Source organism: Lathyrus oleraceus, chromosome 5, assembly GCF_024323335.1.
Source record: "Lathyrus oleraceus cultivar Zhongwan6 chromosome 5, CAAS_Psat_ZW6_1.0, whole genome shotgun sequence".
Classification (NCBI taxonomy): domain Eukaryota; kingdom Viridiplantae; phylum Streptophyta; class Magnoliopsida; order Fabales; family Fabaceae; genus Lathyrus; species Lathyrus oleraceus.
In genome coordinates, this window is record NC_066583.1 from 527,717,852 (window position 1) to 527,732,626 (window position 14,775).

Consider the following 14,775-nt stretch of genomic DNA (forward strand, 5'->3'; position numbering starts at 1 on the left):
ATGCTCTGTTTGCAAAGGAATAGGAAAAACCGTCCATATCTTCGTATAAACAGGCCGCCGAGGTGGTGAAGAATGGAGAGGCTCCTGGTTGGGGCAGGATGATGGATATCTCCGCAAAGAAGGACCGCTTCGGAGTGGGGTATCAGCCTGACAGAGGCTCATCTGGACAAGGAAGAGGACGTCGTACGTCAGTCACATTCACTAGTGCCGGAATGCTGGATCCGAATCACATCTGCATGGTGAGTGAGGAAGCTGATAGCGACTGCGACATTGACCGGTGGATAAAGTCGTGCGCACCAGGGATGGGAATCCAGAACTGGAAGGCTGAAAAGATCATCCGGGTCACTCTGCTGGAAGAGTAATATTTTTCCTGTTTTGATTTTATGTGCATGAGAGCCATACGTGTTGCCCGACACGTAATGGTCCATTGTAAGGGCCACCTCATGTTTAAAATTTGCAATTTTGCATCATCAATAAAAGGATGTTTTTCAATTAAAAGCGGTGTTCCTTGTTTTTCATTTATTTTTGCAGTTTAAAAATAAAAACAAAATAAAAATGGCAATGTTTTCATTTTTCTTTTTTAATTTGTCTCGTTCCGGTTCTAAAGCAATGCATGAATCCACATTCATGCAGATGCGATCATTCTCCGGTTCTCATTGATAACAATCCTGTTACACCCTTGTATGACTTCGACAATCCGATCTATCAAGCCGAAGAAGAAGGCGAAGAAGATTGTGAACTGCCAGGGGAATTAGCCAGGTTGTTGAAACAAGAGGAGAAGGTGATTCAGCCGCATGAAGAGCAGATTGAGATAGTGAATTTGGGTACCGACGAGGTCAAAAAAGAAGTGAAAATCGGGGTTGCTTTGGAGGAAAGTGTCAAGAGCAGAATGGTGGCATTGTTGAAAGAGTATGTCGACATCTTTGCCTGGTCTTATCAAGATATGCCAGGGTTGGATACCGATATCTTTTTGCACAAGCTACCGTTGAGAGCAGATTGTCCTCCAGTCAAGCAGAAGTTGCGTAGAACTCGACCTGACATGGCGATGAAAATCAAAGAAGAGGTGCAGAAGCAGTGGGATGCTGGTTTCCTTGTTGTCACTAACTATCCGCCTTGGGTCGCAAATATCGTGCCAGTCCCGAAGAAGGATGGGAAGGTGAGAATGTGTGTGGACTACCGAGATCTGAACAGAGCTAGTCCGAAGGATGATTTCCCACTACCTCACATTGACGTGTTGGTAGACAATACAGCTCAATTCTCGGTGTTTTCCTTCATGGATGGCTTTTCTGGCTATAATCAAATCAAAATGTCGCCAGATGATATGGAGAAAACAACGTTCATTACACCGTGGGGCACCTTTTGTTACAAGGTGATGTCATTCGGTCTCAAGAACGCCGGTGCTACTTATCAGAGAGCCATGGTGACTTTGTTTCATGATATGATTCATCATGAAATTGAATGCTATGTTGATGACATGATAGCAAAGTCCCAGACAGAAGAGGGGCATTTGGTAGATCTGGCCAAGTTGTTCGACCGGCTGAGACAGTTCAGACTGAGGTTGAATCCGAACAAGTGCACTTTCGGAGTGCGGTCCGGTAAATTGCTGGGGTTCATTGTAAGTGAGAAAGGAATCGAGGTTGATCCTGCGAAAGTAAAAGCAATAAGAGAAATGCCTGAACCAAGAACAGAGAAAGAGGTTCGTGGTTTCTTAGGTAGATTGAACTACATTTCACGGTTCATATCTCATCTAACAGCCACGTGTGAACCTATATTCAAGTTGTTGAGAAAAGATCAAACGGTCAGGTGGAATAATGATTGCCAAGCGGCATTTGAAAAAATAAAAGAGTATTTGCAGGAGCCTCCGATTCTGATGCCTCCTGTGGAGGGACGACCGTTAATTCTGTACTTGACGGTCCTCGAGGGGTCTATGGGGTGTGTATTGGGGCAGCATGACGAATCTGGTCGAAAAGAGCATGCCATATACTACCTTAGCAAAAAGTTTACCGACTGTGAAACAAGATATTCACTGCTCGAGAAAACTTGCTGTGCTTTGGTCTGGGCTGCTCGCCGACTGAGGCAGTATATGCTGGTTCATACCACTTTATTGATTTCCAAGATGGATCCAATCAAGTACATTTTTGAGAAGCCAGCATTGACCAGACGGGTTGCGAGGTGGCAAATGATTTTGACCGAATATGATATACAGTATACCTCTCATAAGGCAATCAAGGGGAGTGTATTATCTGATTACCTCGCCCAGCAACCCATTGATGATTATCAACCGATGAAGTTTGAGTTCCCTGATGAGGACATCATGTTTCTTAAATCGAAAGATTGCGAGGAACCAATCTTGGAGGAGGGGCCTGACCCTGAATCCGAATGGATTCTGATGTTTGATGGGGCCGTTAACGTGAATGGTAGCGGTGTTGGTGCTGTTTTGCTTACGCCGAAAGGATCCCATATTCCTTTTGCTGCCCGGCTAACATTTGAGTGCACCAACAACGTGGCTGAATACGAAGCTTGTATATTGGGGATTGAAGAGGCGATTGATTTAAGGATCAAGAACCTTGTCATATATGGAGATTCAGCTCTGGTTGTAAATCAGGTTAACGGGAAATGGTATACGCATCAATCTCACTTAGTGCCGTATCGGGATTATACGAGGAGATTATTGACGTTTTTCACCAAGGTGAAGATGCATCATGTGCCTAGAGAGGAGAATCCTTTGGCAGATGCTTTGGCTACTCTGTCCGCCTTGATTAAGGTGCAGAGGTGGAATCAGTTCCCCAGTGTTGAGGTAGGTCGTCTGGATAGACCGGCTTATGTGTTTGCTGTTGATACAGCGCCTGACGATGAGAAGCCGTGGTATTATGATATCAAGCGCTATCTAGAGACTCAAGAGTATCCTGAGGGAGCATCAAAGAAGGATCGAAAGACTCTGCGGAGGTTGGCCATGGTGTTCTACCTGAATAAGGATGGGGTTTTGTATAAGAGAAATTTTGATTGGGTCTTGCTCAGATGTGTTGATGATAGAGAAGCGAGCCAATTGATGAAAGAGGTTCATGAAGGATCGTTCGGTACCCATGCCAGTGGGAATGCGATGGTAAAGAAGCTGTTGAGGGCAGGTTATTATTGGATGACAATGGAGGCCCAATGTTTCAATTTCGTGCGGAAGTGTCATAAATGCCAGATTTATGCTGACAAGGTGCACGTGCCTCCAAATCCGTTGAGTTGAATGTCGTCTTCGTGGCCGTTCGCTTTGTGGGGCATTGATATGATCGGGAAGATTGAGCCTACGGCTTCGAATGGGCATCGGTTCATATTAGTGGCTATTGATTACTTCACCAAGTGGGTGGAAGCAGCCTCTTATACGAACGTGACAAAGCAGGTTATTGCCAGGTTTCTCAAGAGAGACATCATTTGCCGATATGGGGTTCCTGAGAGAATCATTACTGATAATGGTTCTAATTTGAATAACAAAATGATGGCAGAACTGTGCCGGGAATTCAAAATTGAGCATCACAATTCTTCTCCCTATCGTCCGAAGATGAATGGGGCGGTTGAGGCAGCCAACAAGAACATCAAGAAGATTGTGCAAAAGATGGTGGTGACCTATAAAGACTGGCATGAGATGTTGCCGTTTGCATTGCATGGGTATCGAACATCGGTGCGCACATCTACTGGGGCAACTCCTTTCTCATTGGTATATGGGATGGAAGTCGTGCTACCTGTTGAGGTTCAGATTCCCTCTTTGAGAGTCCTGATGGACGTGAAATTGCAAGAGGCTGAATGGGTAAGGACTCGGTACGAAGAGTTGAGCCTGATTGAAGAAAAGAGGCTGGCAGCCATCTGTCATGGGCAGTTGTACCAGCAGAGGATGAAGCGTGCTTTTGACAGAAAGGTACGACCTCAGGTATATCACGTGGGTGATATGGTGCTGAAAAGGATCCTTCCTCTTCAAAACGATCGAAGGGGCAAATGGACACCCAATTATGAAGGTCCATTCGTGGTCAAGAAGGTTTTCTCTGGCGGAGCCTTGTTGCTGACGACCATGGATGGCGAGGATTTTCCATCCCCTGTGAATGCGGACTCAGTTAAAAAATACTTCGTGTAAAGAGACCCGCTGGACGAAAAGAATAAAATAGTCCAGGCAAAAATGGGCATCCCGGCGAACCAAAAAACAGAAAGAAAAGGTTCGGGCAAAAATTAGGGATAAAGATAAAAAAAAAAAAATTGTACACCCGGCAAGTCGAAAATCTGAAAGGGCGACCTGGGCAAAAAAGGGTATCCCGGTGGACTGAAAACCCGAAGGGGCGGTCCAGGAAAAAGAGGGATTGAAACGAACAACTGCGTCTAGCATGATCGTTTGCGCTTTGGTTAAGGCACATGGATAATACCCGGTAGGGATCAATCGGAATCGTCTTGTTCAGAAGGCAGAAAGCACGGAGAGTCTGAGGACATATGGGGTGTAACCGAGTTGGAACTCGATGAGATCACGGGTTTCACATTGCCATTAGGATAGATTTTTCCTTTTGTGCGCAATTACCTCTTTTCAGGAATTGCTTCCTTTGTATTGCTCAATTTGAGCTACACTTTTTCAATCAATAAAATGCATATTCAGTCAAATAATTTTGTTTTTGTTTTTCATTACCACTTTGATTGCAAAAACATCCGATTATCTTTGATAAAGAATCTTGCATTTTAAGACATACAGGTCCCTTCCAATGCATGTATATAAGATTGAAAGCTTGAAATCTTATTCGGAAGGTTGAGTGACCCAAGTGTTGAAATCTTGACACACCTGGGGCACGGTTTTATCTAGCGATCTCTTTTGCAGGAACTGTTAGATATTTTCACTCACTTGCAGGTTGTGATGTGGAAGCTGTTGACAAAACAAATCCCCATGGAGTCCAATCAGGGACGGATGAATTGAAGAATGGTGAAACGACGGCGAGACGTACGACGATCCTTGGAATTAATCAAGAAGACTCTTCAAAGTCTGAAAATTGAAAAGTCTGTATAAGTCCCAGGAGTTCGCTTTCCGTCGAGTACGGAGAGGTTTGGAATACAAGATGATGGAGCAGAAAAGTCCAGACGAGTCTGGGAGTTCTCAAAATTGGAAAGCTGACATGGGAGTTGGATATGAATACCAAGGGGTCGACGAGTCGACGGGTGTTCGGTATCAGATTTTCCTCATCTCCTCAAGCAGAGTCGTGAGGACTAACTCCACAGCAGATCCAAGGTCTGTAGCTTCCCTAGCAGGGTCCGGATGGTTATCCCCCAGCAGGTTTCAGATCGATGCTTCCCCAGTCGCCAGGCCTGGAGGTTGCAGTTTTCCCAGCGGAAGTATCTGTGTGTGGTGGTTTCCCAAGCAGGGTCGGGATTGATATCCCTAGCTAGTCAAGATTGGTGTATCCCCAGCAATTCCCCAAGCGGATGGGGTGCAAAGGAGGTTTTTCCCCAGCAAGGGTTTCCTTTTTCCCAGCAGCAGTGTTGTTCCCCAGCAGGGTGGAGATTGGAGTGGTGGCGAGTTCCTCAGCAGAGTGTCTCGAGCTCCTCAGAAGAGTCCCTTGAGGGGGATGCTTTTTATACATGCATCATGTAAATAGCATAACATATGGCATAATAAATCGCGTAACATTTCCATAATTATGGAGCATTACGCAGAAAAATCAATCATGCATCATATTGCAAGCATGAGCTAGTCTCAGACCGTGGTTACCATTTGAGAAGTGATTGCCTGAGGGTGAAGGTGTTGCTCCGAGGAGTTTGGCACCGTTTTTTATCAACAGTACTTCCCCAGTAGTGCGATACTGGAGGAAACTTTTCCGTCGGACAGAGATGGGAATGTTACGCGATCAGTGCGACTCAAGCCGTGGTTACCGTTTGAGATTTGGTTTTGCCCGAGGGTAAAGGTGTTACTCTGAGGAGTTTAGCATCATGATGTCAGATCAGCAATGTTCTCCAGTAGTTCGATACTGGAGGAAACTTTTCCGTCGGGCGGAGATGGAAATAAAATCAAAGGACGTTACGCGATCAGCGCGACAATTGGGGTTCAAATGGAGAAAGGGAAATGTTGAGGCATTTTCTAGAGATCGGGGTTCAAATGGAGAAAAGGAAGTGTTGAGGCATTTTTTGGAGAGCGGGGTTCAAATGGAGATTGGAGTTGAAGATTATATCCGGGATGAGGTCCTCAGGATTATCTTCTGTTCATGTGTCACCTTAGACTTTGGCTGAGGCCAACGGAGGTCGTTATGGGTGTCTTCTGAAGAAGAGATGCACATGTTACCTTCCTTTTGTGAAGGTGTACCCTCTGATATGTCGCCCTCAGAGTGGTGTTTGGTGTTATTTCCGACGTTGCCAGCGGAATTATCACAAGAAAGCGGAGAACGGGGTTCAAATGGAGAAAGGGAAATGTCGAGGCATTTTCTGGAGAGCGGGGTTCAAATGGAGAAAAGGAGACACGAGGTGTTTTCTGGAGAACGGGGTTCACAATGGCGATCACAAGTTATCGTCAGGCGACTGGGGTTCAAATGGAGAATGGGGTTCATTATTTTGGCAAACAAGATGCCGGGGTTCAAATGCAGTGATCCGGGATCATTTGCGCAAAAGAAAATTTCGGGGTTCAAGAAAAACGGAAAAAAATTATCAGTCAGAAAAATTTCGGGGTTCAAGAAAACTAAAAAAAAAAGAAAAATTTCGGGGTTCAAGAAAAGCATTGAAAAGAGATGATAATCCCCAGCGGATGTGTGGTGTTCAGGCCATGGTTATCCCTGTGTTACCATTTATTTTGGTATCCAGGTCGACATTCTGTTTCGGTATTCAGGCCGAGCTTTCTCCGTTCCAGACGGGTGTTTCTTTCAAGATTGTTTCTTTGCCGATTCTGACAGGCATGGTTAATTATTTCCCATCAGAGTGCAAATTGTTCGTCTGTTCTTGGTATTCAATCACTCTTCACCCTGGTCATCTGAAAGCCGAGGCTATTCATATCGACAGGTTCATAGTGGATTGAATAGGGGCAGCTGTAACACCTCAAAATTTGACCTCCTCTCTTGGGACTAGCTTAACATATAGCATTTCATTTGTAGGTCATTAGTCATTGCATATTGCATATCATGTGGTAACATTGTGCAAGTTATCCTCCTAAGTCTTGATCAGAAGATAAAGAGGTTGAGAGATGCAAGCTAGGGTTTCATTGACTGGATCATTAATCATCTGAGGGTGTGTGATTCAAATTAGGGTTTTTGATTCTCAAGGGGGTTGAGCTTCATCTTGGTTGAAATGATACATCATCATCATCATCATGGTTTCATCATCACCAAGGGATTCATCCTGCTTGATCAGATACCTTGAGATTAGGGTTTTGACCACTAGTCAACCCTAATCATCTGCATTGGGCCAGTCAGGGCTTGGCAAGGAGATGGGGTTTTCAATGGGTATGGGGTTTAATTTCATGATTATATTGAGCTTATGGAAGCTAGGGTTTTATCATTGAGCCATTTTCATCAGGAGTTTGAGGCTCAATTTGATCAATGCATAGCCAAATTCATCTATCAGTCAGAAAAGTCAACTGTGGTCAACTGTGCCTGAATTGATGGATTTGGAGGTGGGAGAGAGTTATAGACACTTCATCCATGTCTAGACAAGTTTCATTTGGCATTTCAAACATCAAGAATGAAGAAAATAAAGTCAGATGAAAAGTTTCCAAAAATAGCAGGTGACCTGTAATTGGAAATTGCCAAAAATGGAAAGTTTTTCACCTCAAAATTACATGTCCAAAAATGCTTCAAATGAAATTTTGTCCAACATGAAAGTTGTAGATCTTGCTATCACCTTTCCAAAAAGTCCAAGAACACTCATTTCTCATATGTGGTTGGCAAGTTATGATCAAATCATTTTCAGAAAAAGTTGATTTTCAAAGTGGCATAACTTTTGAATGGAAAGGCCAAATTGGGTGATCTTTCTTTGAGCAAACCACATTTGACATGTACTTTCATGATGAATCATCACATTTCATCAAAAATCATCATAGCAAAAGTCCATTTTTCAAGTGTTCATTTTGTATTTTGGTGGGAAAAATAGCCAATTTGAAAAATACATGTGATTTCCATACAAAACTCATTCCAACACATTCTAAACATCAAATATGACTTGTTTGAACTGCATTGGCACTGTTACATTGGCTGAATTAGAAAAGGGCATTTTGGCCAAAACACTTAAGACTTCACTTTGCTAATTTCACTTGAATTTGCTAATCTTGATTAACAACTGGATTAGGAAGTGGTATATATGCTTAATTGTAACAGAATTCACATAATCACATTTCATTTCTCAGATCTAACAAACTTTTCATCCAAAAACCTCTCAATTTTCTTCAAACTTCTTCACACTTTTTCACCATTTTCCATTGATTTGCTTCATTCTTTTTGCTGTTTCGTGTGTGATCTCTCTTCTGCAGGACCTTGTGAAGAACTGTTGATCAAAACCTTGGCCAAAGCATTAAGGAATTGGAACTGTTGCATCCAAGAACATCCATGGCATCTTGATGATTCTTCAAGCTGGTGCATAATTGAACTGAAAGAACTCTTCCATTCATCTTCTGCATCATCAAGCATTATCTGTTTTCAGCTTTTGGACTTTGAAACGCGCGAAATCACCAACTGCATCATCATAAGGTTAGATTTCGATTTCAACAATTACTAAAATCATGATATGGCTTGTGTAGATCTAAGTTCATAGAGTAGCATGCAGCTTGTAGAATTGATTTTCATTGAGAATCGAGTGAGAAATCTGGAATTTAAGCTTTGATGTGAAAGTTTCTTTTGATCGATTTGCTTAGCATGTTAGGAATTAGGTTAAATCATGTGGACATTCTTGATGTACGTGTTTAGACGAGTTCAATGATATACGATTTGTCCGTTTCCATGATGATTTGTTCTTGGTGATTTTCTGGAATTTCTGTTGATGAACATGATGAAGAACGCGTTCCAGAAGCGTTTTGATCCATTTGCCTGGCTTTGGATTTTGAATTCTTGTTTCCCGCGGTCATTAGCCAATTGCATGCTGACACTACATAAAATGAAACGCAGCGTTTCATTCTCGCTGCCACATATTTACAATTTTGCCATTCCAGCATTAATTTTATTTCATTTCTTTTTTTCCTTTTTCCATTTTATTTCATTTTGATCATCCATCTTTAAAAATCCATAACTTCTTCAAAAATAATCCAAATTTGATGAGACTTTTTTCACCATTCTCCTTGTGATGTGTACTTTTTTATGGTGATTTTTAATATTTTTGTGCACGTGTGGAAAAATTATTTGTCTAGGGAATGTTTGAATGTATCCTTTGTGCACCATGCTCACCATTTCATTCATAAAATAATGATGCCTCATCCAAAATGTGTGAAAATTTACATGCATGTTCTTGACTCTTTTCTGGTGATTTTGATGTATAGTTTGCTATTTTTGAGTTTCTTTTTTGATAGATATGATGTGATCAAGTTGAGTGTGACAATGTGTGTCACACTATGTTATGTCAACTTCTTGAATTTTGTTTCCATGCTTATTGAATTCCATTTGCCCTGAATTTTTGCATGTGACGCCATCTGTATGTTAGGTTTAACCATGATTTTTTGTAGGATTTGTTGATACACTTCCTATTTGATTGATAATTTTCTTTGCTGTTTAGTCATTTTTGGGATGTTCTTGAGTGATCAACTTACATAGCTTGTGAAATTATCATACCTTATCATATGAAGCTGAAACTTGGTGGATTGATTCTTAACATATTTAATTTCATTTTGGCTTTGGTGTGGTTTATTTATCTTATGCCATTTCTGTTTTAGACTTGCCTAAAGTTGATACATGATTTGTGGCCTTATTTGAAGTTGTATTTGCATACCATGACTTCCTGATTTTAATTTCCCTACTTCCACTTGTCCAAATAGCATGAAATTTGATATGCTACTCATTCAATGTGTTCTGTTTAGGCTTGAATTTTTGTGGAATTTATTGAGCTGTTTTGATATTGATTTGATTGTGATCATTCTGTTTGCTCTAATGTGTTTCCAAAGTGCATAGTTTGGCATGTTTTGTATATGAAATGAATTTGGTACATAGTTTTGATGTGAGACCAATTGGATTCTCTTTTTGCTTGATAAATCTTGGTTTTGATTAATTTTCACTTGCTGTTTTGAATTTTTCACCTCCTTTGGACCCTAGGCTTGTCCTAGTGGTCCTGTTTCTCACGTTTGAATGTGATTTTCAGGTTGAAGAAGCAAATGTTTTAAAGGAGATTAATGCAAGTTGATTGAGTTTGGTTTATATGCTTGTTATGAACTAACTTGGTTTATTTTGTAGGATGCTTGGCTCACTTGAGTTGATTGTGCTTTGCATAGTGCATTGTCTGATTATACATTGTCTGTTGGTTCTTATGCTGTTTGTTTTGACTTTGTGATTGGTATACTGACTGTATTTGATTGATTTCAGGTACATTAGTTGCTAATAGTTCTTTGAGAACTTGCTGTGTTGCTGCTTGGTTGTATAAACCAATTGAGGTAGACTCTCTTGTCTCCATGTAGTCTGGAAGACCTGGCTTGTTATTTAGCCAGGCAACTGTCTGAAGTCCTCCTTAAGAGGCGATGTTTGTGATTGTTTAACATTGTCCCCAAGCAGGAAAAGACCTTGATTAAGGCAATTGGAGGATAAAAGAGATATGCAATCTATCTCCCGCTATTCTGTTGAGTCGTCCCTCTGCTCACACCACTGTGTTGATGCATTGGGACATTAACCCAAGATCTTGTACAGTTGTACAGTCGAGTCAGAGTCATGAGTGTAGAAGGGTTCCCACTTTCTGGACCCACGCTCCTTTGTCTGAAGCTCTCCCTGGCCAGGGATAAGAGCTGTGAAGTCTAATCTTCACTCACCTTTCATCAGATTTACCCTGACTCTCAATGTCAGGGTTAAGAGCTAACACCACCCGGATACAGGTGACTTGCCTTGGCAGTCTAACCCTTTGTTTGAGCCCGCTTTGATTGGATATAGTGTGTGCTAACTGTGAATGTTTGATGCTTGCATGCTTTGCTTTTTCCTGGTTAGGATTAGCTTGCTGTTGTGCAAGTAGATAGCGAACCATAACCTAGGGCAATGATGCATGATAACATCTAGGCTCGAGTACAGCTCCCTAGTAGTGTGTCTCCCTTTGTATCTGGTTAGAATTTCTTTCCCGTTCAGGGGAACTACGTCGCCCTGATCCTCATACCAGATGAGGTACGTAGGCAGGAGACCGTACGAGGTCTCTCCGGGCACTTTTTTCTTTTTGTGTGTGTTTGCTTGTTCCCTCTTGTGTGTCAGGATATGGATGTAAGCCCAGCGATTGGCTGTCCGTATCCTGAGTGTGTTTGTTTGGTTCGGAAGCCGATGTAAGTCCAGCGATTGGCGTTCGGGTTCCAAGTTTGCCTGTGTTTGTGTGTGTCTTATTTGGCGTGCGTGAGCCAAACTACGGCAGCTCTGATTCTCGTTCCAGACGAGATACGTAGGCATAGGATGCGATATCCTAGCGAGCCCTCTCCCCTCTTCTCCCACCTGTGTTGTTTCAGTGTGTGTGTGATGTCTGTTTGTTTTAGCAACCTTTTTCTATTTTTTGAGCGTGGATCCCGTAGAGTACTACGGATGCGTAGGGGTGCTAATACCTTCCCTTCGCATAACCGACTCCCGATCCCTTTCTCTTTGGTCGCGAGACCATGCTTTTCCCAGGTTTACTCTGAGCGTTTCCTTTCCCTCTTTTGGGATAAATAACGCACGGTGGCGGCTCTGTGTTGTTTTTGTTTCAGCCCGCCGGTTGTTTTTCGCGGATGCGACATTAGGCATAGGAGAATAATTTTTACATAAAAAATAAGACATATTAATTTGAGCGGTGGACTACAATAGGAACATCAACAACAACCCAATTGTTGTAAGTCTGTCTGTGTGTCACAAAGTTGGCGTCGTCTTCGTCTTCATCTTCAATAATCGCAATTGAGTGTTCTTCTTCTTTATGAATAAACCCTCCACTACAGAAAATTGATTGCATAGCCTTGACATTGCTTTTAAACGACCCTTGCTGAAATGCAAGACCATCTATGTTCTTATTCTCGACCACCTCTACAATTCGACCCCACTTGTCAGTGCCACCAACCTGAACAACTTCTCTTGCATCTTTCAGAGAAGACATGGATGCCCCAATCTTCTGAACTTCATCAACTACAGATAAAGCTTAGAACGGAGTCCAATTTCTTCTTCTGCTTCAACATAAGTGAAGGATGACAAATGGCTCATCAAAAATGTTTTCTCACCTCTAACAATTACCAGCTTACCATTTTTAACAAATTTAAGCTTCTGATGCAGAGTTGACGTGACAACACTGCCTCGTGAATCCACAACCTTCCCAATAAATAACTATAGGCCGGGTGAATATCCGTTACTTGAAATGTAATCTGAAAATCACTCGGACCTATCTTAACTGGGAGGTCCACTTCTCTAATGACAGTTTTATGAGAACCATTAAACGCTTTTACCACCATATCGTTGTGTTTCATAGGTGTGCCCTGATAAGACAACCTTGCCAAAGTAGATTTGGGAAGAACATTCAATGACGAAACAGTATCTACCAAAACATTGTATATATCATCCTTTTTAGAATTCATGGATATATGGAGTGCCAAGTTGTGATTTCTGCCTTCCTCAGGAAGCTCTTCATCGCAGAAACTCAAATGATTGCAAGAAGTGATATTAGCGACAATATGATTAAACTGATCAACTATGACATCATGCTCTACATATGCTTGCTCAAGCACCTTCTTCAACGCCTCTCGGTGTGCTTTGGAGTTCATCAACAAAGATAAGACAGATATCTTGGATGACGTTTGGATCAACTGCTCCACAACATTGAACTTACTATTTTTAATCAATCCAAGAACTTCATCATTATCATCATCTTTAACCTTCAACCCGCTGGATTCACCAGACTGAAAAGTTGGAACGTTAACGGGGTCAACTAAAGGAACATCTACCTTCTTACCAATCAAAACATCCTCAACAACCTTCTGAGATACTGGGCCAAATAGACGACCGCTACGGGTCACCTTAACAACATTTGCAATGCTTACTACTGAATTTGCTGCGAGAAGAGGAACCTCTTGCCCATTATCAATCATAGTAGCATTATATTTGTAAGTTATAATTTTATCGGATGCATACGGGATTGGGCCCGCTAACCGTATTACCAATGGAGATACGAATCTATTATCATTTTTGTTGCTGTTGAATTGAATTACTACCTGCTCAGGAGTCTTAAACACTTGAAAAATTACATTCACATCATTACCTATATCTCTGTAATGTTGACTATGGATCACACCTTCATCCACCAACTTCTGAATGTCCCTCTTGATAATCACATATCCTCGAGGATTGACACTGCAGATAACATAACCATTATGGTCATGCTCACAATCATTAATCAGGCACAAAGTTCTATGTATCTCTACCAAAGACTTTCGAATATGACGAACATCAAAAACCCTGTAATTACCAGGACAATGGTCCACCATGTTCACAAAAGAATTTCCATGGCGAGCAAAGGATTAGCTTTGATATTTGGCGCGCGGTCTTCAAAGGACATCATACCACTTTTGATCAACTTCTGGATCTCATACTTTAATGGATAAAAATTCTCTATATCATGGTCGGGATCCCCCTGATGAAAAGAATAGTGCAGACCGGGCTTGTACCACCATGGTAGAGGTTCGGGTGTATGTAGAGGATTCGTCGACTGAATCAAATTCTTTACAACAAGCGAAGGATATAGTTCTGCATAAGTCATTGAAATAGCATCAAAAGTGACCTTCTTCCTCTCAAAATCCTGATGTTGATTGGTGTTGTAATTGTGATTGTTATGGGTACGTTGGTGTTGGTGTTGGTGTTGATGTTGTTGATGTTGTTGTTGCTGATGCTGTTGAACTGGTACTGATTGAATAGCAGAGTTATTGGTGAATACTGGAATGACAGAGGATACTTGGCGATGCTGGAAAGATCTGGGATTCCTCCTCACACGAGGCCTTCTTTGCCTCCCCACAGATACTGCATTGGTTTCCCCCTCCTTCTTCTTCTTAGAGAAACTCCCACCATATTTTTTGCTCGTAGATGCTTCTTCTTTAGACAAACGGCCCTCTCAGACACCCTCTTCTAAATGCATCCCCATGTTCACCATTTCAGTGAAGTCATTGGGAGAACTAGAAATCATACGTTCATAATAAAATGAACTCAGAGTTTTGAGGAAGATCTTAGTCATCTCCTTTTCCTCCATGACTGTCTTGAAAGTAATGGATGAGTAGTTGATCATTATCTATATGAGTAGACATCTTGAGGGCGTACATCACAAGATGGATCAAATGACACATATTTCCCTTATACTTCTCGAAGTCAGGGACCTTGAATTTGATAAGGATTTTGACGTTGGGCACTAAGCACAACTCAGCAGCACTCTTTCCAAACAGATCTTTACCCCTCAGGGTCTTTAATTCCTTTCTTAGCTCTAGAAATTGGTCCTTCATTTCGTCCATTTTCTCATACACATCAGGGCCCTTAGAAGGCTCGGAATGATAAATGGTTTCCTCAACATGAGGTAGAGCATGCACAATAGGAGGAGGTGTTGACATGATCAAGCGAGATATCGGCATAGGAGCAATAATTGGAGCAAAACCTTTAGGCAAAAAATTCAGAGGCATTCCTCACA

General features: G+C 41.8%; 1 protein-coding gene across 1 annotated transcript; it reads right to left on the minus strand.

The window, feature by feature from the left end:
• Window positions 1–11,904: 11,904 nt before the first annotated feature.
• Window positions 11,905–13,591, minus strand: LOC127081826 (uncharacterized). The gene is made up of 2 exons (XM_051022055.1): window positions 12,356–13,591; window positions 11,905–12,228 (listed from the first exon to the last, which is right to left on the minus strand). The coding sequence occupies exons 1-2, from the start codon at window positions 13,589–13,591 to the stop codon at window positions 11,905–11,907; spliced, it is 1,560 nt and encodes a 519-aa protein (XP_050878012.1).
• Window positions 13,592–14,775: the final 1,184 nt, after the last annotated feature.

Excerpts from the sequence above, each read along its gene's own strand:
- LOC127081826 (XM_051022055.1), bottom strand. The coding sequence starts at position 13,591 with ATGGTGGACCATTGTCCTGGTAATTACAGGGTTTTTGATGTTCGTCAT. Across the intron at positions 12,229-12,355 it reads GCTTAAATTTGTTAAAAATG|AAGATTGGGGCATCCATGTC; the intron begins GTAAGCTGGTAA and ends GATGAAGTTCAG.